The sequence below is a fragment of the Myotis daubentonii genome, chromosome 5 (genome assembly GCF_963259705.1).
Source record: "Myotis daubentonii chromosome 5, mMyoDau2.1, whole genome shotgun sequence".
NCBI lineage: Eukaryota > Metazoa > Chordata > Mammalia > Chiroptera > Vespertilionidae > Myotis > Myotis daubentonii.
In genome coordinates, this window is record NC_081844.1 from 33,396,857 (window position 1) to 33,424,574 (window position 27,718).

Genomic DNA, 27,718 nt, shown 5'->3' on the forward strand with positions numbered 1-27,718 from the left:
ACCTGACTCAGGTGTTCACAGGCAGCCCTCTAGTGGCTGCGGAAAGCACAGACCACGGGAGGTGTGAGTAGACCAGGGCAGAGGGGGCTGCGCAGGTCCAGGAGGGATGGTGGGGGTCCCAGAGCGGGTGTTATTCTGAACTGTGCTAAGTCCTGGGAAGGCAAAGAACAAGCGTCAAGAAGAGAATGGGGTACAGCCTGTGTTGCTCAGTGGTTGAGCATCGACACATAAACCAAGAGGTCATTGGTTGGATTCCTGGTTAGGGCACATGCCAGGGTTACAGGCTGAATCCCCAGTAGGGCAGTGTGCAGGAGGAAGCTGATGGATGTTTCTCTCTCACTGAAGTTTCCATCTCTCCACTTCCTTCCCTTCCTCTCTCTCTGAAATCAATAAAAACACATAACTAAAAGGGGGGTGCTACTTTGGCAGGGATAGTGAGGACAGGCTTCTGTGAGCAGGTGCCATGCATCTGTGGAAAAGACATCTGGGCAGGGCCTGAGGCACAGCCCATGCAAAGGCTGGACAGTGGAACAAGTTGGGAGAGTCTGGAGAGCTGCAGGCAGGTGGGCAGGCAGGGCTTCATGGGCCACAATGGACTCTGGGCTTTATTCTGGGGCCTGGGGAAGTCAAGGGAGAATGACTTCTGTATTTTTTTCAAATTGACATCTGTCTAGGTGGGAGATGGTGGAGGCCTGGCCAGGGTGGTAGCAGTGGGGGCCTTGGGAAGTGGCTGGATCCAGGACAGGTAACAACAGAAAGGGAGGAGCTTCCTAAGATGGTGAGGGGGGGGCAGGTTTGGGGAAAGTGGGCTGCAGCCCAGGGTAGTGAGAGCAGAGGAGCAGATTGGGGAGGGACTGGACACCAAGGTGGGAATGTGGCCAGAAGGTTTGAAAGCAGAGCCTGGGCCATAGGACAGGAGAGAGTTCCTGTGGTGAGACAACCAGGGTTATAAAGGCTCTTTCCAGCCCCCTAGACTCCCTAGTAATGCTCCTGGACTAGAGTGCCACCTGGCAGCTGGGGCATGCACCCCAGTCTGAGTAGGACACCCTATTCGCTTCCCTTGTAATGGTGTCAGGGGAGGCCTCAAATGGATCCAGGTCTTTGGCATGGAACAAGAAGGACTTCAAGCCCTGACCGGTTTGGCTCAGTGGATAGAGCAGGGGTGGGCAAACTTTTTGACTCGAGGGCCACAATGGGTTCTTAAACTGGACCGGAGGGCCGGAACAAAAGCATGGATGGAGTGTTTGTGTGAACTAATATAAATTCAAAGTAAACATCATTACATAAAAGGGTACGGTCTTTTTTTTTTTTTTTAGTTTTATTCATTTCAAATGGGCCGGATCCCGCCAGTGGGCCGTAGTTTGCCCACGGCTGGGTTAGAGAGTCGGCCTGTGGATTCAAGGGTCCCAGGTTCGATTCTGATCAAGGGCATGTACCTTGGTTTCGGGCACATCCCCAGTGGGAAGTGTGCAGGAGGCAGCTGATCGATGTTTCTCTCTCATCAATGTTTCTGATTCTCTCTATCCCGCTCCCTTCCTCTCTGTAAAAAATCAATAAAATATTTTTTTAAAAAAAGGACTTCAAGAGCATGGCAGAAAGATTTAGCAAAAGTTTACTAAAGTGATAGTATGCACTCAAAAGTGAGAGTGGGTGACCTTGGAGAATGAGACACATCGATGGGGTCTGGGGGAAAGGTTTTTGTTTTTTTGTTTTGTGTTTTTGTTTTGTTTTGTTTTGTTTTGTTTTAAATATATTTTATTGATTTTTTACAGAGAGGAAGGGAGAGAGATAGAGAGTTAGAAACATCGATGAGAGAGAAACATCGATCAGCTGCCTCCTGCACATCTCCCACTGGGGATATGCCCGCAACCCAGGCACATGCCCTTGACCAGAATCGAACCTGGGACCCTCCAGTCTGCAGGCCGACGCTCTATCCACTGAGCCAAACCGGTTTCGGCTTTTTGTTTTGTTTTGAAATATATTTTATTGATTTTTTACAGAGAGGAAGGGAGAGGGATAGAGAGTTAGAAACATCGATGAGAGAGAAACATTGATCAGCTGCCTCCTGCACACCCCTTACTGGGGATGGAGTCTGCAACCCAAGCATGTGCCTTGACCAAGGATCGAACCCAGGGCTCTTCAGTCCACAGGCTGAGCTCTATCCACTGAGCCAAACCAGCTAGGGCTGAATGAAAGGTTTTTATTAAACTGGGTCAAGGGGTATAGGGTGGTCCTCTGCTTTTGATGTTGGTGGGCTGATTATATACACTGGTTGTCCCACTCGTTCATGTTCCTCCTTTCCAGATAGCGATATTTTTTTGTCCTCTCAATTACAGGAAATTGAGAAGGGGGAAGTGGGGAACAGGTGTTCAGTGAAGGTCATATCGGTGATGTTGCAGACAAGATAGAGAAGGGGGAGGGGTAGAGCTTGAGGCTTTGGCTCCTTATTTTAACTTTCCTGCCCCTAGTTTCTAGTCTGACGCCTATCCAGTCTCAGGCGGCCCTCCACAAGAGAATTTTAAAGCATTCTATATGCTTAATGGGCTGCTAGCCCTGTGACTGGGGTGTGTGTGTGTGGGGGGGGGGGTGGACAAGATCATAGGGGATGATCTTGTGTGGACAATTGAGGGCAGAAACAATACTAGTCATGTGGTAGAGGCTCATTATCTATATACTAGAGGCCTGAGTGCATGAACATCATGCACTGGGGGTGTCCCTTAGCCCCGCCTGCACCCTCTCGCAGTCCGGGAACCTTGGGGGGTTGGAGGGTAGCTGGTCCAGCCACCACTATGGGGCTAGCCAGTCGTGAGCCTGGCTTCTGGCTAAGAGCACTCCCCCTGTGGGAGCACACTGATTACCAGGGGTCAGACGCTCAGTGCACAGGCATGGAAACATGGAACAGACTGATGAATCTCAGGAGGGAGGGGGGGGAGGGGAGGGCGGGAAGAGATTAACCAAAGATCTTATATGCATACTAGATGCCTGGTGCACGGATTCATGCACCAGTGGGGCCCCTCCGCCTGGCCTTCAGGGATGGGGCTGAAACCAGCTGTCTGACATCCCCTGAGGGGTCCCGGATTGGGAGAGGCACAGGCCAGGCCAGGCCAGGCAGACCACACCAGTGCACCGGGCCTCTAGTGTTTTCATAATCATGAATTTCTAGCCAATTGCTGGATTTAATTGCAGTTCTTCCCGGGTGACTTTGGGGAGGTGACTGGGCTTTTCTGATCCTTGGTATCTTCTGTGAGATGGGGACAGCAGGGCAGTAGGCGCAGCCAAGGCGCAGGAGTGGGACATGAAGCCCACGGGTGGCCCGGTGGGGGCGGGCGTGGCCTGTGCCCACAGCTGACCCAAAGCGCCTCCACCGCTTCCCAAAGGAAACTGAACAAGGAAGCCGCAGATGCGCCTGCGCCCCGTGTTGCTCTCTCTGAGCGCAGTAGCGCAAGCACGCACATGCGCGCACGCACGTGGCTCGGTCCGCGCGCGTTCCCCACAGGGGGTGAGGCCGACGACTAATCTCAGGACTCCACTTCCCAGCATGCCCCGCGGCGACGTTGGCAGCCACCAAGAAGGAAGCTCTACGCGCGGCGGTCGAGCTGCGTCAGCCTTGCCGCACGCACGAACGCCTGCACGCACACGGCACGCACGCGGGCGCACCCCTGGCCCCGCCCCCTGACGTCCTATGCGGGAGCGCGCCCGGTCGTGTGCAGGGCGGCGGCGCGGGCGCGGGGGCGCGCGGTGACTGTTGGGTTGGCGCTGAGGGGAGGAGGCAGCGCGGCCGCCGCCGTTGCGCAGATCCGGGCCGCTGCTGTGGGGAGGGCGCCGGGGCCAGTGACCTTCCGGAGGCGGGAGCGAGCCAGGGGGCCCGGGACGCCGAGCGCCGCCGCCGCCGCCGCCATGAACAACTCGGGCGCCGACGAGATCGGGTGAGGACTCGCCGGGCCGCTCAGCAGCGTCGGCCGGCCCCCTCCCAGACGCCGCCTGGCCCGTCAAGGTCACGCTGCGGGGCCGCAGCCCGGGATCCTGCCGCTTCCTAGCCGGGGGAGGGGGACCCCGAGTGGGAACCCGGGGGTTCTGAGGGTCTCCGCTGTTTCTTGGCCCGGGAGGACCCCGAACGGGAGACTAGAGGGCCGGGGGGGGGGGGAGCGGGGTGCCCGCCGCCGCCGCGCCCGATTTTCTCGCTGGGGGACTCCCGAATGGGAGCCTATGGGGCACCGGCGGGGCCTGCTACCGCCGTGCCTGAGTTTACCATGGGGTACCCCGAGCGTGAACCTGGAGGGTCTGGGGCTCCCCGTCTACCTCCGTGCCTGGATTTCCCGCTAGGAGACTCCAAATGGGAATCTGTACTGTCCTGGGTGCCCCGGGCGCCCCCGTGCCGGTGTTTGTCCTGGAGTACCGGAACGAGGACCTGGAGGGTTTCGCGGCGCCCCCAGTCCGCTCACAAACTTGGTGGGTCAGCGCACGTGGCGGGCCCGACTGGGGGTTCCAGTTCTGCAGCCGCCCAACTTCTCCCATCAGAGACTCTGGGCGGCATCGCACCCTTTCCACTCTATCTCCCCCAAACAAGGAAGGGTCACACACAGAGGACCCCCGAGCCAAGGTCACGGGGACCGGTCAGTGCAGCCGTCGCGTCTGTAACTTGTTTTTATGTAGATGGAACCCCTTTTCGTTCAGCCCCCCACCGAAACTCCAGAGGTGTATTTAAAATAAAGGAAAAGGAAAACTCGGGCGGGTGGGCAGAAAGCCTTGATTCTGAGGTCTTCCTTTTGGCGATATCAGAGCAGGCTTATTACAGCTAAGTTTCCCCTTAATTATAACCTTGCCTAATGCTGCACAAGATGAGATCCGAGAAGCCATCCCAAAGGAGCTAGAAAATGCGGTTCTGCCCTAGTGGAGGGGATTGCTCCAGTTTTCTATGCAGATACCAGCTCCCACTGCACCAGCGTAATTTTACAGTTAGATTCTTTGAAGAAGATGGCAAAATAGTGTGTGCTGCTTTTCCCTGGCCTTGCGTATATTTCTTGGTGCCCTGAGCTTTGAATAGATGTGTTTACAAAGTGATTGATTTGGTGAGTCAGTCATTGTTTGCTGGTGGGAGGCTGGCATCACCAGACCCTCATCTGGCTCCAGCCACTGGGAACACCTTGGATGTAAAATGCATTTTGTGGGTTCCCCACTCCCCAAAACCTCATGCCATTTAGTGGACCCTGGAGGAAAGCACTTAGCTCACAGCTGTCTGTGTCTGTGTGTGTGTGTGTGTTTGAACCCTGTCAGGCACTAGAAGACTGTGTTCTGTAAATGAAAAGTTGCAGCACTTCTAACAGGAAACTCGGAGGCGGGGAGAGAGTTAGCAGGCTTACCGTATCCACATCCACACCCACATGCACATGTCTTCCCAGAGTACAGGGGTCTTCAAGCCTGGGCTGCCTTTCTTTCTCACCTGGAGAGCAGAGATGAAGGTTAGGGAGGGAGGAGCCTGGAGATCATGAGGAGACAGGGATGCCAGGCATTTCACCCCTACAACTTGTCCCAACTCTTCGGTCCCAGCCTGGGTCTGGACTCTCCAGACCTTTGGGTAGCTTGGGATGGCTACAGAACCAGGATTTAGACTAGGGCCTGCTTGGCCATGTTTGCCTCCCACTCTGATGAATCTACCCAACAGCCTGAGTTTTAAAGCTGTAAATCACAGGTGTCCCAGAAACGTTTTATTGCTTTGCAAGTAAAAATCTATTGCCAAAAAGCACTAACAAGTTTCTGTTTTATATAGGAATCTTGTTTTCGTTGGATGTGGCATCCCAGGTCCATTTTGACCTCCTTGCTATGTAACTGGGCTAACCAGGCTTCTTGGCAATGGGCCCTCTTGCAATTTCCTGTGAGGAGACCATGTTTTCGACTTTGGAGTGGTTACCATGTGGGAGGTTGTGCTCAGATCCAAGTGAGGGCAGACATTATCAGGATATGGCAGGTCTGAATGATATCTGGTAACAGCTACCCTCACCTCCGACCTCCTTTGCTTTGGTGTCTGGTCACCACTCCAGTAGCTCCCTAGGGAGTACTTGACAGGTGGGAGGGGCCACTCCCCTTTCCTTGACAGACCCACATGTGTGGGTACACTGTGGAGGCCTCAGGAAATGTGTGGATGCCTGGGGCACCGTTCCTTCCTGGTCTGTACTGAATTTGTCTTTGAAGGAAGAGCTGCTCTAGTTCTTTACTACCTGAGCTGGCTCAGAGGTCAGCATGAAATCTGATGGGAGAATGGAAGTTGGGTGAGACCACGGGCTTTACTTAATGTTTTTAAAGTCCTGATTGTCACCGTCAGCTAGAGCAGAGCAAAGGCTAGGTCTTGAGGATAGAAGTTTGGCAGGAACAGTGAGTGTCACCTGTAGTCACGTATGGCCCTCTGTAGCTGATGTGTGGATGGCCAGATGTCCTCCCTTCTGAGGAATTCTTTGCAGTGACAGGCATTCATATTGCTGGGGATCCTGCTGAACAGACAGGGCTGAGGTCCTCCTTCCCCTGCCACAAGCTTGGAAAGTCAGCTTAAAGAAAGGTCTTTTGATCCAGATTATCCGTTGGGGTCTGTGGGTGGACATCTGAGGGTGCCTGCCATCTTGATGTTCCTGGGTGCTGGGGAGGGCTCTTTCCCTTTACAGATAAAGGCATTCAGAGGCACTTTGTTCCATCCACCTCTGGGGTAGCCAAACTGTCAGGAACTAGAGAAAAGTGAGGAAGATTTTATCTGAAACACGTGGTCCTATTTGCGTAACTGGGGACTGGTAAGACGGGGACATCTACATGTCATTGAGGGCAGAGTTGCAAGGAAAGGAAGGACGCTGCATTGGGGTCACTTCAAGGAAAGACTGGGGATGTGGGGTGAGCCCATGGTTGCTTACCCAGAGAGGCTGCAAATGGGTGACCTCAGCAGCCTGCAGCCTGGCACTGGCTGAGTGATGGCATGTGGAGTGGTCCCAAGGCGGAGTGCTTGAGTCCTTCCTGGTCTTTCTGGAATATTTTGTTGGAGAGACTCTGGAAGCAGGATACCCCTGGGTTGAGGCCTGGGAGGGTGGGTACCAGGAGCTGTGGATTATACTTGTAAATGCCTATTTGTGCTGATGGCCCAATGATGTGGGAGAGTCATTGTTTGGTTTGCTTCAGAGAGGTCATGATTTGGGGAGGACATTGGTCCTGTATAGAATAGGGTAGTGGAGGGGCTCCTCCTGTCCGGCACAGTTAGTCCTGGGGTTTTCTTGTGTCACACAGCCCCCATAGTCATCTGGGAGGGGGCGCTCTTCCCTGCTGGCAGGAAGGAAGCCTGAGTGTAGAGGGCAGGGGCTGGCATAGGGTGGGCTTTGGAGTGAGGCCTATGGGCCAGGGCTGCCTGCCTCCTGCAAGGAAACTAGGACAGACTTAACAAGTCCTAATGTGTCCCCACTAGAGACCAGAAAGGTGCAAACAGAGGCTCTGGGTTGGATGCTCTCTAAGAAGAAGTGGCCATTTGCCCAACAACTGACTAGTCCAGGCCCTCTGCCTCTGCTCCCTGCTGCCTGTGGGTGGCTTTCTTACTAAGCGGGATGGAACTTTCCGAAGCCTACCAATATGCTTCCAGGGCAGAGCCCACAGTGGTCGGTCCCAGCCAGGGGGAGCCAGAAGGCTGACTTCCTGGTGTAAAAACTACAAAGTTGCCCTGAAGTCCACAGAGCAAAAGCAGGGTAGTCATCCAAAAACATTCAAGGGGAATATCAACCGGAGCCTGGTCCGCAGTCACTTGTGCAGAGCCCCTTCCAGGAGGAAGTCACCAGCCCCCTCTTGAGGTATAGGCCCTCTGAGCCAATGTGCTGATCATAGACAACCTCTCTCAGATCCCCCAGCTGGTGGTGGTGTCTGTTTCTCTCTTGGGAACCAGACTTTTGTTCTCCTGGGAGGACCTGATAGAGCCAGGAAGTTTGCACTTGGGTTTGGGGAGTGCAGGTAGTCTATGGGGCCCTGACATCCAGTTTCAGCTGGTAATAATACTCTTCAGAGCAGGGAAGGGCTGGAGAAGGGAGCCGGCATGGTTGGCTAATCCCTTAATCTGCAGAGTCCCATGTGTACATGCCCATCTACTCCTGAGATTCACATGGTGCCAAATGAGTTTGTGTGGGCTGCCCTTGGACCGCCGGTGGGTTGAACAGGGTTCCCACTGGTGCCAGGGCTTCATTTCGGTGTTGACGAGGGATGGTCATGCTGCCTGGGCAGGGGGGAGCTGTGTCTGGGCTCATCCTGGGGGGAACTTAGTCTCTGGGGTGCTGGGGCACCTGTTTCTCACTTGTCCGGTGAGGTCGGCACCCAGGGCCCTTTTTATTTTATTGATTACAAAAACTGAGGCTCAGAGGTTGGGGCTTTGTGCTGGGGCTCTGGAAAGGTCTCTGTCACACAGTCAGCTGGCCTCCCAGGACCTTCTGAAGCTTCCGTGTGCAGACCATGAGAGTGTGCCCTCAGAGCAGGAGGAAAGGAAGTGGAAACATTCAAAGTGTGCAGCACAGCACTGCCCCACCTGGAGGCCTGGCGTGTTCTTCCCTCTGCGTAAGCTGATGGTCATATAAGAGGCACCTCTGGCTGAGTGTCTCAGATACCCTACGTGACTTGTTTCTAAATCCTGGCATTGACTCAATAATGAGAATTTCCTAATTTGTAATCTTATAACTTCAGATTTACAGAATGGTTACAGATTAGTAACAAAAGTTCCCAATATTCTTTTTCCAGCCAGACTCTCCAGGGGCTAACATTCTGCCCCATTGGTTCCTCTGTTCATCTTTCATGAAGTATTCAGAAGGAAGTGGTACCCTGATGCCCCTTTGTGTAGACCTGTCCATGTGTTTCATTTTTAAGAACAGAGATATTCTCTTAAATGCACACAGCACAGTGATAAAATTGGAAAGCACAGTATTGATGTCATGTTATTATCCATCCACAGAGCAGATGCAAGTTCTGTCAGTTGTGTGGGTGATGGCATTTCTAGTTTTTCCCCCTTAATGCCTAATTTTGAAATTTAAGTGAAGGCTGGAACCTGGACTGGTCTGGCGGGTTCCTCCTCTACGGGTGGGCGGTGGAGGTTGGGGTTCTTGGATGGGCAACAGTTTATTACTTTACTGTTTTGGTGGATGCAATGGTAAATAGAAGCTGGTGTTCTCTAAGTGAATTGGGTTTTGTTTTATTTTTATTTTATTTTTTTAATTCTTGAGATCTCTTTCCTGCATGAAGCTGCTTTTCCACAGCAAACCTTTCGTTGTTCTTGTTCCAAAGGACTGGGCAAACAGGCAGTTACTTAGCAGTGCTAGCCAACCTCTGGCCCTTGTCATTCAAGGCCCTATGCCACTACTGGGTTCCAGGCCTCAAGGGGTTGGGCATACTGAGTGAGGCTGGGCCTGAGTCACAGCTTGCTTTGGGCAGCGCCTGGACAGCCCTTGGGGAGTGGGGCACAGATGGAGGCGCTCCCCCCGCCCCCCTAATGGTTTGAAGGCAGGTGGCCTGCGACATGGTTTTAAGTTAATGAGGTCTAAATGTGAGCCTCGCTACGGCTTGGTCAGCATGTTCCCTGAAACCTGTTTTTACCAAGCTCCCTTTCTAAGGTGCTGGAAGTATAGCTACGGCCAGATGCATCCTGAGTTCCCTTCCAGCCTTCCCCAACTAGGGACTGGTGGTGGCCTATTTGTTGGCATTTTGAGGATGGTAGTGGGCACCTGTCTGGTTGTGGGAAATTGTTTTTCACACACTAAATATAAATTGTTCTTCCTTAGAGGAAAGGCAGATTGGAAGAAGCCCCTGATAGTCCTGCTGTCACAGGCATTTTGCCAGTGGCTGGCACACTGAGACTTGAGTCACCAGATGGAGCAGAGGTGACAGGTGTGCCTGTTACCTTGAGGGTTCTATTAGGTGGAGGGCAAAGCTCCCGGTCTGATGGTTCTCTTAGTTGCTCAGGAGGCAGTAATGTTACCAGCCTTGCAGGGTCCTGCGTCTCAGGCAGGAACTGAGCCTGGGCCACCTGCCAGCATCTGAAGACCCGCCAGTTAGTGTTTAGGTCCAGCTCCGAGGATGAAAGTGGTAGTGTCCCCTCTTCCTGGGTGAAACAAGAAGGGTGGAGAGCTGCCACCACTGCTGCTGGAGCCCTCTCTCCCTGCCTCCTCTGTCATACCTGTCTCCAGGGCTTTGGGAGGCTAGAATGATACAGAGGGATGCTGAGCGTGCGGAAGGTGAGCATAGTCCCTTGTGAAAGCTGGAACAGCTGCAGCACCTTGGTTCACTCCAGGTCCAGCCAGTTGGAGGGCTGTGTGAGAGGTGGAAAAGGCAGGCACTACCACAGCCCTCCCTTGTTGAGTCCTAGCGGTGTGGGACCCTCCCTGAGGGTAGTAGGGGGGCTCTGATTTCTGAACCCGCTGAGGGCTGTGCAGACATAAGGCTGCAGAGACAGTGTGGGGTTCCTCCTGAAAGTTCTAGTGTGACTGTTTGAAAGTACAACCCAGGCCACCCTGGAGTGGGGGAATGCGGGCTAGGGCTCCAGTGCTGGGTCTGGAGCTCTGGGGATCTTTCTAATGATTTGTGGGTCCTGGCTCATGATCACATGGTGGGTCTGAGGCTTTGCCCTACCCTTGCTGTCATTCTGGTTTGTCCTCTGTGATCTCAGATCTTGATTGCAAATAAATAATTTCAAGAGTGTTAGAGGAGGGACTTGCTGTGGTTGTGGTCCATGTGCATGTACAATTCTGGATATATTGTCTTTACTACATTATAACACTCACCCTGCCATGTTGGCAAGTCTTAGAATCATTTTTCAGATCTGTAATCAGTGAGGCCAGGTGATGGCCGTGGCTGTTGACCGTGACCATGACTGTGACAACTCAGCATGTTTGTGTGAACTCCTTCTGTGGTGTGGATTACTGTCTTGGGATGGGTCAGATGGGCAGCATCTTTAAGGCAAGAACCATTTGACCCTAAATGTTTTCTTGTTGAATTGCAGGAAGCTCTTCGTGGGCGGTCTTGACTGGAGCACCACCCAAGGTAGGTGCCATGGCTGAATGCCAGGCGTTGCAGGCAGGCTGACCTTGGTCTTCAAGTTGTGTTGTGAATTCATCTCTTACTACTACCTCAGGTTTCTTTAATTCTTCACTGATTTATTGTTTTGATTTCTGGGGTAAAGGGGCATTAGATTGGGCATTAGCAGGGGGCAGAGGGAATGCAATATTGGCTTTGAAAAGGTTAATATCGTCCTGATGTTTCACAGCAGAATTGAGGGAGAAATTAAACTGCAGCTTCCTAGCTCAAGGCCGAGGTAGGTTCTGGAGGTAGGAGGACTGTTAGTGTGCAGAGTGCGGTGGCTAGGCCTTTGCCCAGTGGTCACTGAGTTCAGATGTAGCAGGAAGAAGCTGGTTATCAAGTGGCCTTCGAAGTTGTTCTGCATTCTCTTAAACTTCACTTTACTGAATGCCTTTGCCAAAACCATGCTCAGTTGCAGCATTTCTAGTTTATAAGAAGACATGATGTACTCCACCATGTGGAGTCCCCATTCTTCCTCATGTGTTTTCTATCCTTTATCCTCCTCCTCTGCCCCCAAACTAGTTGATGAGTCAGTTTTAAAGTGGCTAGTTGGCCCAGCCAGTGTGGCTCAGTGGTTGAGCATTGGCCTATGAACCGTGAGGTCACAGTGTGATTCCTGGTCAGGGCACGTATCCCGGTTGCAGGTTCAACCTATGGGGGTGTGCAGGAGTCAGCTGATCAATGATTCTCTGTCATCATTGATGTTTCACTCTCCCCCCTCCCTCTCTGAAATTGATAAAAATATGTATGTATTTTAAAAGTTGCTAGTTGTAGGGGGCGGGCTAGAAGGGGTCAATGGGGGAAAAAGGGAACATGTGTAATACTTTCAACAATAAAGATTTTAAAAATAATAAAATAAAAATGAGATTTGAAAAAAAAAAAAGTGGCTAATTACTTTCCAGGTTAGGCTGGTGAATCAAAAGAGCAGCACTTGCACGTGTGTGTGCGTGTGTATATTTGCATGCCAGCTGTCATGCTGTGCTTAACGCTCTGGTGTGTGTGTCTGTTTCTGTCCTGATCTCTGAGCAGAGACTCTTCGCAGCTACTTCTCCCAGTATGGAGAAGTTGTGGACTGTGTGATCATGAAAGATAAGACAACCAACCAGTCTCGAGGCTTCGGGTTTGTCAAGTTTAAGGACCCGAACTGTGTGGGCACAGTGCTGGCCAGCAGACCACACACACTGGATGGTCGAAATGTAAGTCCTGCTGCAGCTGAGATCCTCACCCCTTTCTCTGTCACTTATCCTTCAGCTCACTGGGTTACCTGAGCTTTTGTGGATGTTTATGTTAAAGACTCTTTCCTGTGGGGTTGATCTAAAAGGACTAAGGCTCACCCTAGCCGGTTTGGCTCAGCGGATAGAGCGCCAGACTGCGGACTGAAGGGTCCAACGTTCGATTCCAGTCAAGGACACATGCCTGGGTTGTGGGCTCAATCCCCAGTGTGGGGTGTGCGGGAGACAGCTGATCAATGATTTTCTCTCATCATTGATGTTTCTCTCTCCCTCTCCCTTCCTCTCTGAAATAATAAAAATATATTTTAAAAATATTTTAAAAAAATAAATAAATAAAAGGACTAAGGCTCTGGACCTAGCTGGTTTTGCTCAGTGGATAGGGTGTCGGCCTGCGGACTAAAGGCTCCTAGATTCGATTCCAGTCAAGGGCACCTGCCCAGGTTGTGGTCTCGATCCCCAGTGTGGGGCATCAGGAGGCAGCTGATCAATAATTCTCTTTCATCATTGATGTTTCTATCTCTCCCCCTCTCTCTAATCAATAAAAATATATTTTAAAAAAAGATTAAGGCTTGTATTCAGACTGGAGGTTGGAGTAGGGTCTGGATGTGGACATGGTGTGAATTGATTGCAAGTGCTAGTGTGCTGTGCTATTGGCTGCTGTTGTTGACACCTTCTTTTCTAGAGAAAAGATCCTCATATTTACAACTGGCTCATTTGAAACTTCCTACAGATCGACCCAAAGCCATGTACACCTCGGGGAATGCAGCCAGAGAGGACGCGGCCAAAAGAAGGCTGGGTAAGGGGCTGGGTGGGCAACCTTGCATGTTCAACAGCCAGTTTAAAGGACACAATGTGCCTTTGCTGTTGTTCTTTTTATTTTTGTTTCTTTGTTTCCAATTACAGTTTACATTCAGTATTATTCCATATTAGTTTCAGATGTACAGCATCATGGTTAGACAAACTTGTCGTTGATCAGAATTTTTGCTCATTAAGATTAGGAGTGACTGAAGGTCATCTTTGACAGTTGACCAGCTGAGAATTGCTCAGATTTATTCAACACTTTAAATTTTTTTAATCTTGTAGCCAAGAAGATAATTTTTATTAGTCTACCTTAAAAAAAAAAATGACAGCTCACACCTGTTTATCATTGGAGCCGTCTGCTTTTATCTGCCCCAAGTACTCTCAGCCTGCCCAAAAGGGCCAAGAGAAATTCCTTTTCCCACTCCCTCACTCCTCTCTTACTTGGTGGCCTGGTCATCCTTAACTCTGAGATTTTCACCTCCCAGCTCTGCAGCCGCTCCCCTCCAGACACAAAGCTAGTGGCTGGTCACTTGAATAGCCAGTGTAATGACTCCTGGAGATTTTCTGAGCTGTGTGTGGCCCCTGGTGCTGGGTCAGCTGGAACAGACCTGTCTTTTGTCGCGTACTGCCCACATCTTCCCTTCCACCACCTAGCAGTTCTCAGAGAAGACTGTCACTCAGAACGCTTCTATCTCCATAGAAAGCCCTACTGAACAGAACTGGGCTAGAGGCTGTTGAGAAGCTGCACACAGGCTCCACACACACGTGTCTGATCTAAGTGGAGGCTTGAGATCTGCATTTCTAGCAGGATTCCAGCTGCTGCTGGTAGGGGCCTCAGACCCTTGAAACCATTTTTATTTTTCCCAATTTCTATTAGTAAAGTTTTCAAGTTACAGGAAACTAGATTAATCAGTTTTTATAATTTTCCAGTTATCTATATTAATATTCATCTCTGTCTACATAAACCACTCCTAAATTCTGGAGCATGAATCTCCTAGAAGTCCAGCCTCCCACAGAATCCCCATCCCCACAACTAAGATGCCTAAGATGTCACCCATGTCCACACTGCCAGCTCATATTTCTATGACTGTCTCACAAATGACCTTCACAGCTTTTCAGACTGAACTCCAATCAGGGTTCAGATTGTATGTGCTTATTAACCGTCCTTTATTCTCTTGGCAACTTTATTAAGACAGAATAGGCACAGGCCATAATACCTGGGGAACCCTCACTCATCCCCAAAATTGCTAATCAAGAGCAGTTGGAACGACTTAACCCATAAGCTCCTTGGGGGTGTTAGACATGGAGGGGGTTGGGAGGGGCAGCATTTCAGGGCAGGAGCTGAAGTTTTGGTCAACAAATTGAAAATCACCATCTGAAATTAATTATGGAGGCCCTAGGTAGTTTCCTTACTGTCCTGAAATCCTTTGTTTCACAGTATAGACCTTTAAGTTCGGTAACTGTTGTAGTTCAGAATATTTGAACAGAGTACTACAGTCTACTTTAAAATGCATTTGAAATAGCGCCACCACAGTGCTGGACTTGGTCTCCTTGGGTCTCTGGGAAAATGCTGTTCTTGGTTCTCTTTGGACCCCCTGGAACTTTCAGAGTATTCGGTGGCTTTAGCGGCTCTCAAACCCATGCAGACACTTACTTACAACCCTGGGGTTCATGCTGAGGGCTCCCTACATGGTCTAACCAACTTTTCTTTCTTGACACAGCAGAAAGGACCCAGGAACGATAACAGTAAATCAAATAAGATATTTGTTGGTGGAATTCCTCACAATTGTGGTGAGACAGAGCTCAGGGAATACTTCAAGAAATTTGGAGTGGTGAGTTGTTCCCGCACCTGCAGCACCCAGGCAGCAGCTGCTCAACTTGGCCTAGTTGGAGTGGGTATGGTGGCTCTGTCCTCTTGCCCCGTACGCCCCCAGAACAGAGCAACCAGAGCCCATCCTTTCCCTTCATGGCCATTTACCATCCAGGAGAGTAGTCACGTCTCTTCCAGGCAGATGTAAACTGGCCAGGCCAGCATCCAGGAGGCTTTCCGGTTGGTTGTAAGGCGCAGTGGTTTTCAACCTTCCTAATGCCGCGACCCTTTAATACGGTTCCTCATGTTGTGGTGACCCCCAACCATAAAATTATTTTGTTGCTACTTCATAACTGTAATTTTGCTACTGTTATGAATCGTAATGTAAATATCTGATGTGCTATATGTGTTTTCCAATGGTCGAGACCACAGGTTGAGAACTACTGCACTAGGGAGTGTTGGGGAGAAGCCAGCCTTCTGTCCCTCAATGGCAGGAAGGTGTGTTCCAGGTCAGGTTCACCTGGGACCTCCAGCTAGCTCCTCCTGCCCAGGATCCAAAACATGGTGCCCACCCCTGATAGCTGCAGCCAAGGGCAGGCCTGGCCTGGTGGAGGAGTTCCAGAGTGGAGACCATTCCCAGGTTCTTGTACCAGCAGCGTGGACCTCACTATATGGGGGACCGTGGTCCAACCGTATTGCTTCCTCTGGCAGTTCTCACTGTCCTCCAGGCTGCCAGGCTTCACAGGATATGTTTGGCTCTGTGTCCTGCTCATTGTTTCCTCTATGATACAGACCTTCCCCCAGGGATGATCCTGTTTTCTGGAAGAGGTTAAAATCCTTTAGAACCTCATGGGAGTTAGAGTTAATCAGGGTCATATAGGGAACTTAGTTCTAATGGGGCCAGCAGAGGAGAAAAACTGGGCTAGGGTGCAAGTGTGCATGGGGCCATTGCACAGGCCCCTGTTGCTCAATGCCCTGTCAGTGGTGTGGCCCTGCCTGCCGCTGTATTGTGTTTGTCAGGTGTTGAGTGTGCGAGGGCTGAGTGGCCAGGGTTTAGGAATGCCAGAGCACATGATGAGAGACACACTTATTGAGTGGAGTGGAGGTGGGGGGAGGGCAGTGAGGGCTGGATCAGCAGGACAACCAGGGTACTGACCAAGGGAGGTCCTGAAGCACAGTGCTCTGGGTCATTCCATCCTAGCGTTTTGAATGGGGAGGATGCCCTGTGAGTCTCCTGGCTGTCAACTCCCCTATGGAGTGGTGGCCTGGGCCTCTGGCCTCATAAGTCTTGGACATCATCCTCTGGAAGGCAGCCTTTTGCCTCAAGACTCCCAAGACTGGAGACTTCCCAGCAGGAATTTGGCTTGGGACTTCTGTTCTAGCCAGAGGTGCTCATAGGCATGAGGCATCCAGGTCCTCAAACAGCCATTTTCTCTTGCAGGTCACAGAAGTGGTCATGATCTACGACGCAGAAAAGCAGAGGCCTCGAGGTAAAAGAGATGGAGTTTGTCCTTGACCTTCCCCCTCAGATGGCAAACTATCTCACAATTAGGTGGTGGTTGTAGCAAGCATTGCCTCAGTAAAGGGTGGTTTGGAGACAAATGATTAAAACGTAGGCTCTTCCTGTGCAGCCCCCAGCTTGTCTGTGCTCCCCAAGGTCAGACATTACTGTCTTTTTTTTTTTTTTTTTTTTTTTTGGCTCATTCTTTTAAAGTTTTTACAATTTGACATGAATTTGAACATGGTTTCTGTTCTTTAATGTGCACCGAAAGACTTGTGTCCTTTTCCATTGTGACCTTCTTCAGTTAAGACTGTCTCTTGCCTTCAGTTCATGCCAGTGTAGTTTGTCTCCTGCCTTCAGCTCATGCCAGTGTAGTTAGAAGTCTCATTTCATGTTGTCAGGCCAGATCTGCTATAGCTCAGCTTGAATGTGGAGTTTCCCTTATTCACCTCATGCTTTTTTCCTGTTTTTCTTATTTTTCTCCTCAGTCAGTGGGGCTGGCGGGAGGAGGGCACATCCCCTCCAGGGCAGCCCACCCTTGCACGTCTGGCCTGGGCCAGCCGGCACCTGGCATCCATGCCCTTTTGGGTTTGGTGGTTTTACCTTTTTGTTTGTTTGTTTTTTGTGTGGCTGCTGCTCTTTGTCCCTGCCCATTTGTTTTGTTTCATCAGCTGCTTTGGGCCCTGGCCAGGAGCTGATCTGCCGGTCCAGGCCCTACAGCCCCTGCCCTGCGGAGACCCCTAGAGCGCTGGGCTGCCATCCGCAGCATGCGCCCGCCATGCTGGAGAATAGTTTGCCATTTGAACTTCCATCCTCTTACTCCATGATTAAGTAATGTCTCCTCCCTTCATGTTGATTAAGCTGTTAAGTCATAGTCTTAATTTTAACATAGACGTACATGCTTAGTGACATATTAAGTGTTTCATAGTAAATATAGTAATATTATTAAGTAAGTTGTTTTCCTTTCTCTCTGTGAATTTTTGTGATTAACGATCTCTCTTTAGATTTCTCTTCTCCAGGTGCTAAATTATATCACACAGGTACAGGCCATCCTGCAGTCAGAGGAGGGAGCGGGCTTTGCTCCAGTGGGGTGTAAACGAAGTTTCAGTGTGTTTCTGTGCCGCTTCCTCAGTGGTGATGTCGCCTCTTGACACAGACGCGTCCCTAGACGTCCCGCCCCAGGCTCCTTACCCACGAGTCACCGCCTCTTGTGCCCTAATGGACCTCGCGAGCCCTGTGGTTTCAGATACTCCTGCACTCTGAGAAAATGTTACCTTGTAATATGCGTTTATCACCCGTGCTGTGTTTCACCATTGCCTCTGATCTTGTGAAGCCTCAGGACATGGGGATCCCGAGGCTGCTTTTAGATTCCCCAGGTCACTCACCCCCTCCCAGGCCACCTGCGGTCCAAACCCTGGGCCCAGGGCGGGAGGTGCAAGCAGGACAGGATGGTGGGGAGAGAACTTTGGGCTTGGTCCTGCGTTCCCCTGTGGTGCACACCGTCCTCAGCCACCTGGCTTTGTAGGTCTCTGCGAGTCCCCGTGAGCTTCCGCGAGCGCTAGGCAAGCAGAGGGTAGGGGCACCACCCAGAGACGCAGCTGGTCAGCAGGTGTCCCAGAAACAGCTCTTTCCGACCTTACTCTCCAGAAGCTCCCACAAAGCCATCCCCCCACCCTCTCCTGTTGGTTTAAGACAGGGTCCCTGTCTCGGGGGTTCTGCGCGTATCTGCCAGATGGCAACCCCTGACCTCTGGCCCACTCAGTCCTGCTTCTATCTTTGCTCCTCTTACCTTTCTCCTGCTCCCCGCCCTCCCACCAGCTTTGTCTCCTCTCCAATTTTGCTGTCATGGTTCCGTTTCTTCTCTCACGCCACATGTAGATTCTGTGTGCATGCATGTGCAGAGAGAACAAGACCAAAGGCTCCTGCATCCCAGCTGTCCCTCCCTGCTAGTCTGTCACCTGACTTCCTGAGCTGCCTTCTCTCTGTTTCCATCCTTCCACCGCCATTTTGCCTGTGATCTTCCCAGGTGGTCTCCAGCACAGGCCTGCCCCTAGCTCCACGCCTCTACCACAGAACACTGTCCCTGTGCCCCTTCCCCACGTCCATCTTCAGCCCCTTCTTGGCTTTGGCACTTCCCCTCACCCATCTTTTGTCCTTTGGGATCTCCTGGCAGCTGTCTGCCACGTGTCCTTTTGTGCTCACAGCTGATGGGCCCCGGGAGCAAGGGCAACAGACTGAGGACCAGACAGACACGCCACGTTAGCCGGGTGGTCGCGCTCACCCAGACCAACCAAACTTCGTTTATACTGCCACTTCCTTGCATTTGGAAAATGCTAAATTATTTTCTGTTTAAATTTTTATTTGATGACATGGTGCCTCTTGCTCTTGCTGCTGACAGCAGAGTTGATCTGCTGGAACCCGCTGTGGCCTGTATCTTTGTGTATTTTATTACATAGATGTGTGCAGATAGATACCTGTATACATACGTATGTGACCTTGACAGGACTCCTTGGGCTTACCCAACGGTGTTGGATAAGCCTAGCGAGGCACTAACTGTGGTATAGACCGTACTGTTAACGCCTAGGACAATATATGGCTGCTGTCAGCACTAGCTGCAAAGCACATTGCAAGCCGAGGGGGAGAACCCTGGGTTTCAGCGAAGCAACAGTGCATCCACAGGACACCTGCGGCTGAGGCGGAGTGCTCAACTGCTCCCTGCCTTGTACTTGTCTTCCACAGAATGTTCTAGCAACAACAGGGCATACCCTGCCATGTTTCATGGCCCTCGCTGTTGGGCTGTTCAGGCTGCTGCTCCCTAAGAGGTGCCCTGGCTGTTCCAAAGTGTCCAATTGGAACCCCAGCTTGAGCTGGGCCCAGGCGTCCAGCGGGTCCCCCTGCCTCACTCACTTGCTGGATAGGCCTGCAGCCCCCTCCCTCACTTGCTTCGCTGAAGCCCTGGGTTGATCCTTCGGCCCGTCCCTAATACTGTTCATCATCCTGTTTTGTGTCACAACACCCTGCTACCTTGATTCACTCTTCGTCGTTGGCTAGGTTTTGGATTTATTACTTTCGAGGACGAACAATCAGTGGACCAGGCTGTCAACATGCATTTTCACGACATCATGGGCAAAAAAGTGTGTAGTTGTAGTTTTATTTTACCTTAAGACCAAACCAAGTCTCAGGCAACTGAGGGATGTCACTGGAAACAAAAATTCTTTCATAGAAGAGGTCCGGGTGAGAGGTGCTGGGACCCTCGACTGTGGGGTGGGACCTGGGCCTCTGGAGACTTGGGTGGTGGGCGGTGGGCCTCCAGTGACATTGCGGGTTGCCTCAGGCTTGGTTCCAGTGACCACTCCTTCAGATGTCTGAACTGTATTCCAATTGTTCATCCACCCCGCGATGGGCAGCCAACCTTTGAGAACAGGTTTCATGTAAAACTGAAAGAAATGTAAACATCCTGAAGGATTGGTTGTTTTAATTGGGTCACTTACTGTGAAACTCCGGTACCAACCACATGCTCTCGATAGTACTTAACTCCATGCAGTCAAGTGACCTCTGGTTGTTTCATCTTCATACTGTGTTGCCACCATGGAGGTACTGTCAGAAAGTGGCCCATAACTACTCATTTGCCTGGGCCCTTCGAGCTTTTGGAGAACTTAACAGTAAAATGAGTAACTGGCAGAAATTCTGTCGTGTGGGGTTCCTTATAGTCAGCAAAGTCTGGGCCCACGTTTTGGTAGGATCCCCGTTTGGGTCCTTGTAAAGCCTGCTCAGCGCACCCCGGCGGCAGTCTCGTTGGTGTGTGTTCCCAGTTTCTCCTCACTCGGTTCAGCATGCCCAGCCCTTCCGATTGAGATACTGGAGGAAGCATGGCACTGGGGTCTGTCCAGGTAGTCTGCTCCCTGATGTTCAACAGGGCAGCCGTTCATACTTGCCAGGGGCCCAGGTTTCCCTGCAGGCTTAATCCCATTTGAACCCAACTAAGTGGGAGACACATACCTCACTCCGAAACTCAATGAAGCTTTTAGTTTAAACCATCATGAGGACTTCAGGGATACGCACCAGTTAAGAACACAAGATCAGAGGAGTCCACATTTAATAGTTGAAGGTCCTGTGACGTTTAAAACTTGGAAGAAATGAGGTGCTGCTTCAGGAGCAGAAAGGTCTGCTAAGTGCACAATCTGTCCCTGCTCCAGGCTGCCAGCCACCTGCTGTGGGATGCAGGGTATCTGAGTCTGGACTGCTCAGAGCTGACACTAAGAGGGTTTCTCGTGCCGGCGGGAGTCTGGCTTCTGTCTCAGCACCTTCACTAATCCCCACCAGTTCTTCAGTGGGGATTTCCGACTAACAGGCTCCCGTCCCACTTTAATTAAAACCAGAATAGAGTGACTTTTGCGCTCCCATAGGAAGCGAGTAAAGGACCTTTTTTAATTACAGGGGCTGCTTTTCTTTGTAAGCAAGAGCCAGATTTCCTTAAGGAGAGTGTGTGAAGACCCTTTAGCTTCGGCTCTTTGACTCTCCTTGGTTCTGCTGCCCAGTTGCCTTTAGCTAAGGGAACTTTATTCCCATCAGAGGAATGGCCTTGAGGCATCAGGAAGGGAGGAGGGGTCTTTTGTGCCTCTGTTTTAAGGGAGCACTGACAGAATTCTGGTACCTAATGGTTATTTAGCTCACCAGACTAAGACCCCAAGGATGACTCTGTGTGGATCTGTTGTCCTGCTTATTAAAGTTTATCCAAAAAGAAAAAATCCAGGATTCTCAAATGCTGAGACAACTCTGGAAGCCGGGCATCTTTTTGCCAATGAGCAGCATAAGTGGGGTAATCACCACTTCCTGCTATGCTGACGTCTCCCCTGGCTGTGGCTCCTGACATGTCCAAAGAGGAAGAGTCCTGGGCTGCTGACCCAACACAGTATGAAGATTGCTTACTGATCCAAATGTCCATTTTATTGCATGTTTGTTTACTTTTTGTTAGATGTAATGTAAGGCTCTTTATCATATCCATTCCCTCTGACATTATTTTGAGTTAATTGAGATTTTTTAAGCGTTAGCCTGGGGAAGGTAAGTCTTTATCTTCCTTTAGACATTTTAAATTAAAAACCTAAGTAAACCAACTGTGTTTCTCAGGTATGAGCTGAAGGTGCAGGCAGGGTGGGTGGGCTCCGAAGAGATCCCCCACCACCGTGATGCGGCCAGGGGCGGGCTCCTGCCACTCAGTGCTCCCAGGGCTGTGATTATTGGAATGGCCCTGGTCTCTGTCCCGGGTTTCTGAGGCTGTTGAAAGAGGACACTGCTCTTTTACCTTGACTGAGAGACCCTTGTCGTGCATAAAATGCTCAAGGGTCCCTGCTCTGCAGCACATAGGGCTTAGCATGTCACAGTCACATCTGTTGTACCTGAGAAACATTTTTTAAATATAATAATTAAAACCAAAAAAAAATCTTTTTAAAGAAAAAGCTACTGGCCTAAATAAGGTATATAGTTAAGTATTTAGTTTTAAGTTATAATAAGATGCTAAGTGTAGTCATAAGTTACCTGAGGGTGTGTCTGAAGGGAAGGGGCCTGGGACCCGTGCGTCCCCCTGAACCAGACCTCGGTTTGTCTAGGTGGAGGTTAAACGGGCTGAGCCTCGCGACAGTAAAAGTCAAGTGCCTGGACAGCCAGGGGCCAGCCAGTGGGGGAGCCGCGTCATGCCCAGTGCCGCCAATGGCTGGGCAGGCCAGCCCCCTCCTACGTGGCAGCAAGGATATGGCCCACAAGGTAAGATTCTTCCCAGGACAAGCTACTGCACCCACTTCTCCATACTTAGCGCAGAGGTGGGGCTCCCTACTCAGCGGGGCCCTGGGTTCCGCCTTGTCACCAGGTCCCTCTCAAGAGTGGTGTGGTCCTCGGTGGTATGTTTGGGCCCTGGCCAAGTCCATGTTTGGAGTTTGGGCCAGCAGGGCTGCAGTGAGCATCCTTGCCCTTGCGGTCTGGGGTGGTTTACTTAGGTTCTTTCACCGACAGGTCAGGATAACCTGGTGGGTTTTGAGACTCTGATGGTGAGCAAGTGAGGTTTTCGCCTGGCTAGAAGGAGAGTCCTGCTTCTTTGGTTCTTTGGGTCTTTTCTGTTCTCCAGGTTTTAGGCTAACATCAGCTGGGCTGTTGGGTCCTCTGTGTGGGGTGCAGAGAGCGGTTAAGAACAGCCTGGCAGGATGGTTGGAGAGGGGGGCTCTGGGATGGGATCTGGGAACCTCCATCCTTGTTGGAACCCAAATAAGCAGCAGCGTCCAGAGAGGAGCAGATGGAGGCCAAGTGGGCCTGTCTGTACCCAGGGCCTCCAACACCCCTGATTTTGCAGAGCTGTCCACACAGTTCAAGGCTTTATCCCTGCTCTCCAGAGCTGTTGTTTTTAAAACCTGCATTTATTGCAAAATGAAACACCCCCAGTAAACTAATTCCAGACACTCATCCACCAGCAGGTGAAGGTCCCATGCTTGGCCAGTAGTCAGGCCTGAGATGCCACACATGCACCTGAGTCTCTGATCTGTGGGCGTTCCCTCCATCCCTTTTGACGGTTCTGTTTAAGAGCCAGGGCCATTGACCCAGTGGCTTTTCTCTGAATCCTCCCCTGTGGAAGAGGACATGGACAGCAACACCTGGTGTTCTTGGGATCACAGGGCATGTCGAGAGGGGCTCCAGGAGAGTTCCACCAGTGATGGCAATCGTACTATGAGAGTAGGAGGGCAGGGCGGTGCTTGGCATCCAGTCGGTGACATTGGCCTAACACAGCACCAATCCCCATCTTTGTTTTCTGGTTTAGGAATGTGGGTGCCAGCAGGACAGGCAATTGGTAAGTCTTTGTTCGGGAAACGGGGAGATGACAAAATCTGAAGTGCAGTGGGCCCCTGGCAGGCCTGGGTCTGGGCAGGTGGGGGTAGTGTGTGCCATGCTCTCCCTCACCCTGTATCCTGTGTTCCAGGTGGCTACGGACCGCCCCCTGCGGGAAGAGGAGCTCCCCCACCACCCCCGCCATTCACCTCTTACATTGTGTCTACTCCTCCTGGAGGGTTCCCTCCTCCACAGGGCTTCCCACAGGGCTACGGCGCCCCCCCACAATTCAGTAAGTCATGGGGCCATGGGTGGTCTTTTCAGCACACCTTTTATAGACTGCCTAGAGCTCGCACTGGGGGTGTAGTCGGAAGCCTGTCATGGTTCCTCTGCCTGGAGAAAAAGGATGGGCTGGCCTTGTGGACTCCATATTTGTTGACTTCGGCCTCCTTATGGGCCAGCCGCACAAGTTGTAACAGCACGAAGACCTTGTTCTTCCTCATGGTCATGCCTCGAATGGGCCTCTAGACCTAATCTCTGTGATTCATAATTGAGGGGCTTCAAGTCTTGATTCACTTTCCTCTGTACTTTACTTGGTGGTTGAAGATCTGAGTGTCAGGCATCCAACTCACTGGGAAGGTTAGGGTTCTCCTCTGACCTCAGTACCCTCAGAACAAAAGGGCACAGCCTAGCCTGGCTGGAACGGCTTGGTTGATTGTCATCTTGTGCACCAAAAGGCAGCTGGTTCGATTCCCGGTTAGAACACATACCTGGGTTAGGGATTTGATGCCTGATTGGGTTGCATACAGAAGAAAACTGATTGATGTTTCTCACATCAATACTCTCTCCCCCTCTCTAGGAGCTGGGTTCCATAGTAAGGAGGAACCCCCTCACATAACTCAGATGGCCACATACCATTTCACCAACATAAAGGGTCCTACAGTCTTTTTACTAATAAGTCCTTGGGGTCCAGGTGTGTCATTCTTGGGGCAGTGTGGCCCAGCCACATTGGTAGGCTCAGTGACTCCAAGTGGCCAGTGGCCGAGGACTGGGCAATTCAGTTCTGTGGCCTGGAGCAGGGCCTCATGATGGATGACTTTGCCTTGTGGCTCTTCAGAGAAAAGGTGTGTCTGCTTTAACAAGACAAGAGGTGGATAGAAACATTATCTGCAGCCGGAGGATGAAACATGGATTGGGTGTGTCTTTTGTCTTCTCAAAGCACATGGATTGGACTGTGTTGGACGGTTGACTTCTGTCCTTCTAATGAGCATTCCTGAGCAGTGAATTACCAGCCAGCACCTACCACAGGCACCTAGTTCCTGGGCCTGCTTCAGCTCCCGCTGTCCCAACTGCCCACAGTTTTCATGCTGGTCTCTTACCCTTCATCCTCAGGGCCTGGCCGCACATGTGTTTCAGATCGAAATCCTATGAAGGCTCCTGGTGTCTGGGCCGTGGGCAAGCATGGTGTCTGTTTTTCTGTCCTGTTTGCAGGTTTTGGCTATGGGCCTCCACCTCCACCGCCAGATCAGTTTGCGCCACCAGGGGTCCCCCCTCCACCTGCCACTCCTGGGGCAGCACCTCTGGCCTTCCCGCCGCCTCCCTCTCAGGCTGCCCCGGATATGAGCAAGCCCCCAACAGCACAGCCAGACTTCCCCTACAGTCAGTATGGTGAGTGGCCATGCCTCCCCCTGACTTCCTCCCTCACAGGCGGATTTCCCACCAGTGTTTTCTGGGTTGGGTGGTCTGAGGTGTGGGAGTTGTTGGAGAGTTCACGTGACCTAGGATCAAGCAAGCGTCAAGTGGGATTTTGGTTGCTTGGGTTTTTGCCAGGGCACTAATCGTAGAAAAGCATGGATTGCACAGCAGGTGATCCCAGGCCTATGGGTTTGGAAAACAGGCTATAACTGGGCCCCTAGGAGGATGGTGCAAGGGCTGCAATTGCTGTTTGGCTGAGGACATCCCCTGCAGGCCTGTCCCTTCGGTACCTCGGTTATCCGAGTGCAGAGCGCAGGCAAGTGTGTCAGCTGGGTGGTCTTGCTCTGGTCTGGGGCAGGTACTGGCTTTGGCGTTGGCTTTGTGCTTCACTTGAGGGGCTAGTCGTGGAGTAGGTGCTTCTGAATCGGGTCTGCAAGGTGACAGCTGAGTGGGGGAACTCCTGTGAGGACAGGGTGTGGCCTTGGGTATCTCCCCACACCGGGGTCAGTCCCCTGCCTGCCGTGAGGGACCAGCGCCTTCAGGTCTCCTGTGAGAGTTTCAGCCCCTGGTTTTCCATGTTATGGTGTGAACTGTGTGTCACCCAAGACCACAATATCTGCAAGTCGGTACACTCTTACCCTCTAATGCAGTCCCGCCAGCTGACCAGATGCCCCCCAGCACCCCTGCATTGTACACTCTTGTTCCCTTTGGGGCCTTGCAGGGCTGTGGTCACTGAGTACATGGGTTCTCGACCCTGCCTGGAACAGGACGTGTTGGCGACAGACATGTGAGCGGCCCTGGGTGGGGGTGTACATGATCTCGAGTGTGTCCCCTCCCTACCACCCTGGGGTAGTCACCCTGGTCTCGTCTCTCGCCAGGCCTGGGTACCTATTCTCAAGACCCGGCGGGCTTCGGGCCCATACTTTGTTTACACTCTTATGGTCAGGCTGAGCAGTGATATGGCCTAGGTAGGTGGCGCCTCCTCATGCACGGTCCTCACCTGCCTGCACCCGGGCACCGGACGTTGCCTCCTCTGCTGTCCCGGGCGGGGTGGAACCACACTGCCCTCTGGGACACGGCCCAGGAGCTCTGCCTCCGAGTGTGCCCCCAATTGGGAATCCGGGGGCCCTGGGATGGCCTTCATCCAAAGTGTGTGGTCCGGGTGGGCAGGGAGCGAGGACAGTGCTGCCCCTCATTCCAGAAGTGTCTTCATACCCACCCAGGCCAGTAGTGCAGGGTCAGGGTCCTTCTTAGAGAGGGACCTGCCCCACTCAGATGGGCTCTGCAGGTGCAGCCAACTAGAGTCATTGAAGCCTGATGGTCCGCATGTAGTCCCTGCCCACTCCCATGTATGGAAGCCTCCAGGTTGGGTCAACTCTGGAGGGAGGACCGTCTGGGGCCTGAGGTGCATCTGGAGGGAGGCTAGGGCAGATTAGATGTTTCCTTAAATCCTGAAAGTCATGCCTGAGCTCACCCTGCATTGTACTCGAAAACAGACTTTCTAGGAACCCAAGGTCCGCCGAGCTGGGCCAGGTGATTGATTCGTGTCTCCAAGCCCAAGGGTCTCTCCTGACCCTCAGCTCTGCCACCAGGGCTCCTGCCCTAAGTCTTTGGGGACAAGTGAGGGTTGGTCAGAATCAGACAGGACAGACCATGGGTCCACAAGGTCTCATAGACTCTTTTATTTCTGTGCGGAGACAGGGTCCTGCTAGGGTTTGAGGGTGGGCTTTTTCTGGAGACACGTGCTCCTGGGGGCCCAGTGATGTCAGGTGGGAGCGGGACCCTGGGTCCTGTTGGTGGGACCAGCTCCCCCGGCCACTCATTGCACTCTTTCCCCGCAGGTTATGGACAGGACTTGGCCGGCTTTGGGCAGGGTTTCTCAGACCCCAGCCAGCAGCCCCCCTCCTATGGGGGCCCCTCAGTGCCAGGCTCCGGGGGCCCCCCTGCTGGTGGAAGTGGCTTCGGACGAGGTCAGAACCACAATGTTCAAGGATTCCACCCCTACCGACGCTAGCTAGCTGGTGCCACGCAGGCGGCTAGATGGCTGAGACCCAGGATTCGAAACTTGTGAACTCGTGACAATCACAAACTTGGCAGAAAAATCGCGATTCAACCTTGGGGGGAGGGGCAGACGTGAGGCTTTTGGAGGCGGCTGTGGGTGTCTGAACTGAAGTTTTTAAATATATTTCTTTCTCTAACCCATCAGCACAATAAAAAAAAAGTCACTGGTTCAACAACAGGGTTTTAAAAAGTCTTCAGCTTTAATTCAAAACTTCAGGTTTCTTTTTCTTCCTTTTTTTTTTTTTTTTTGAAATTATTTTCCTGAGCCTTTTGTTTTACCGTAGATTGTAAACTTTTATGTTAAAGAAAAAAATATACATTTACAAATTGTGAGATTTTTAAGAGAAATTTTCTACAATGTATACTGGCTTATTTTTTAATTTAAAACAGGGTTTCTGTCGGCACTGGTGGAAGTGAGGGGCATTTTTGGTCCCCGTACTCCTGGCTTTGAGGGTTGGGACTCGTTGGTCCAGAAACTCTGGAGCTTAAAAAAGCAGTCTACTGAGTGTGTTTCGTTTTTGTTTATTCCTTGCTTTTGTCGATTGATCTGCCTGGCGGTGTCTGCAAGTGCACCGTGGGGGCTGCACCCGCCTGGCTCAGCTGGCAACCACCCCGCGTCCAACTGCATCAAGGACCAGGAGGTCTTGTCAGCCTACTTCCTGCGCATGTGGCTTCAGGGCGTCCCCACTGACCAGTTTGACCCTGGTTTGAATAAAGAGAAGTGCGTTTGGATTAGAA

The 27,718-nt window shown here is 51.7% G+C and overlaps 1 protein-coding gene across 9 annotated transcripts; it reads left to right on the forward strand.

The window, feature by feature from the left end:
* The first annotated feature begins 3,542 nt into the window (after positions 1–3,542).
* On the forward strand, positions 3,543–27,718 carry DAZAP1 (DAZ associated protein 1). 9 transcript variants are annotated; one of them, XM_059697357.1, is made up of 14 exons: positions 3,720–3,926; positions 10,994–11,034; positions 12,100–12,266; positions 13,033–13,098; positions 14,825–14,935; positions 16,355–16,403; positions 19,466–19,548; positions 22,021–22,174; positions 23,217–23,246; positions 23,376–23,516; positions 24,716–24,892; positions 25,641–25,706; positions 25,798–25,887; positions 26,761–26,899. In XM_059697357.1, the coding sequence occupies exons 1-13, from the start codon at positions 3,898–3,900 to the stop codon at positions 25,875–25,877; spliced, it is 1,194 nt and encodes a 397-aa protein (XP_059553340.1). In that variant the 5' UTR covers positions 3,720–3,897; the 3' UTR covers positions 25,878–25,887; positions 26,761–26,899. The 9 variants fall into 9 exon arrangements, 8 of the variants coding, with proteins under 8 accessions (XP_059553341.1, XP_059553340.1, XP_059553336.1 ...); XM_059697358.1 differs by lacking the exon at positions 25,798–25,887 and having other exon boundaries at positions 3,543–3,994; positions 26,761–27,718; XM_059697353.1 differs by lacking the exon at positions 25,798–25,887 and having other exon boundaries at positions 14,828–14,935; positions 26,761–27,718.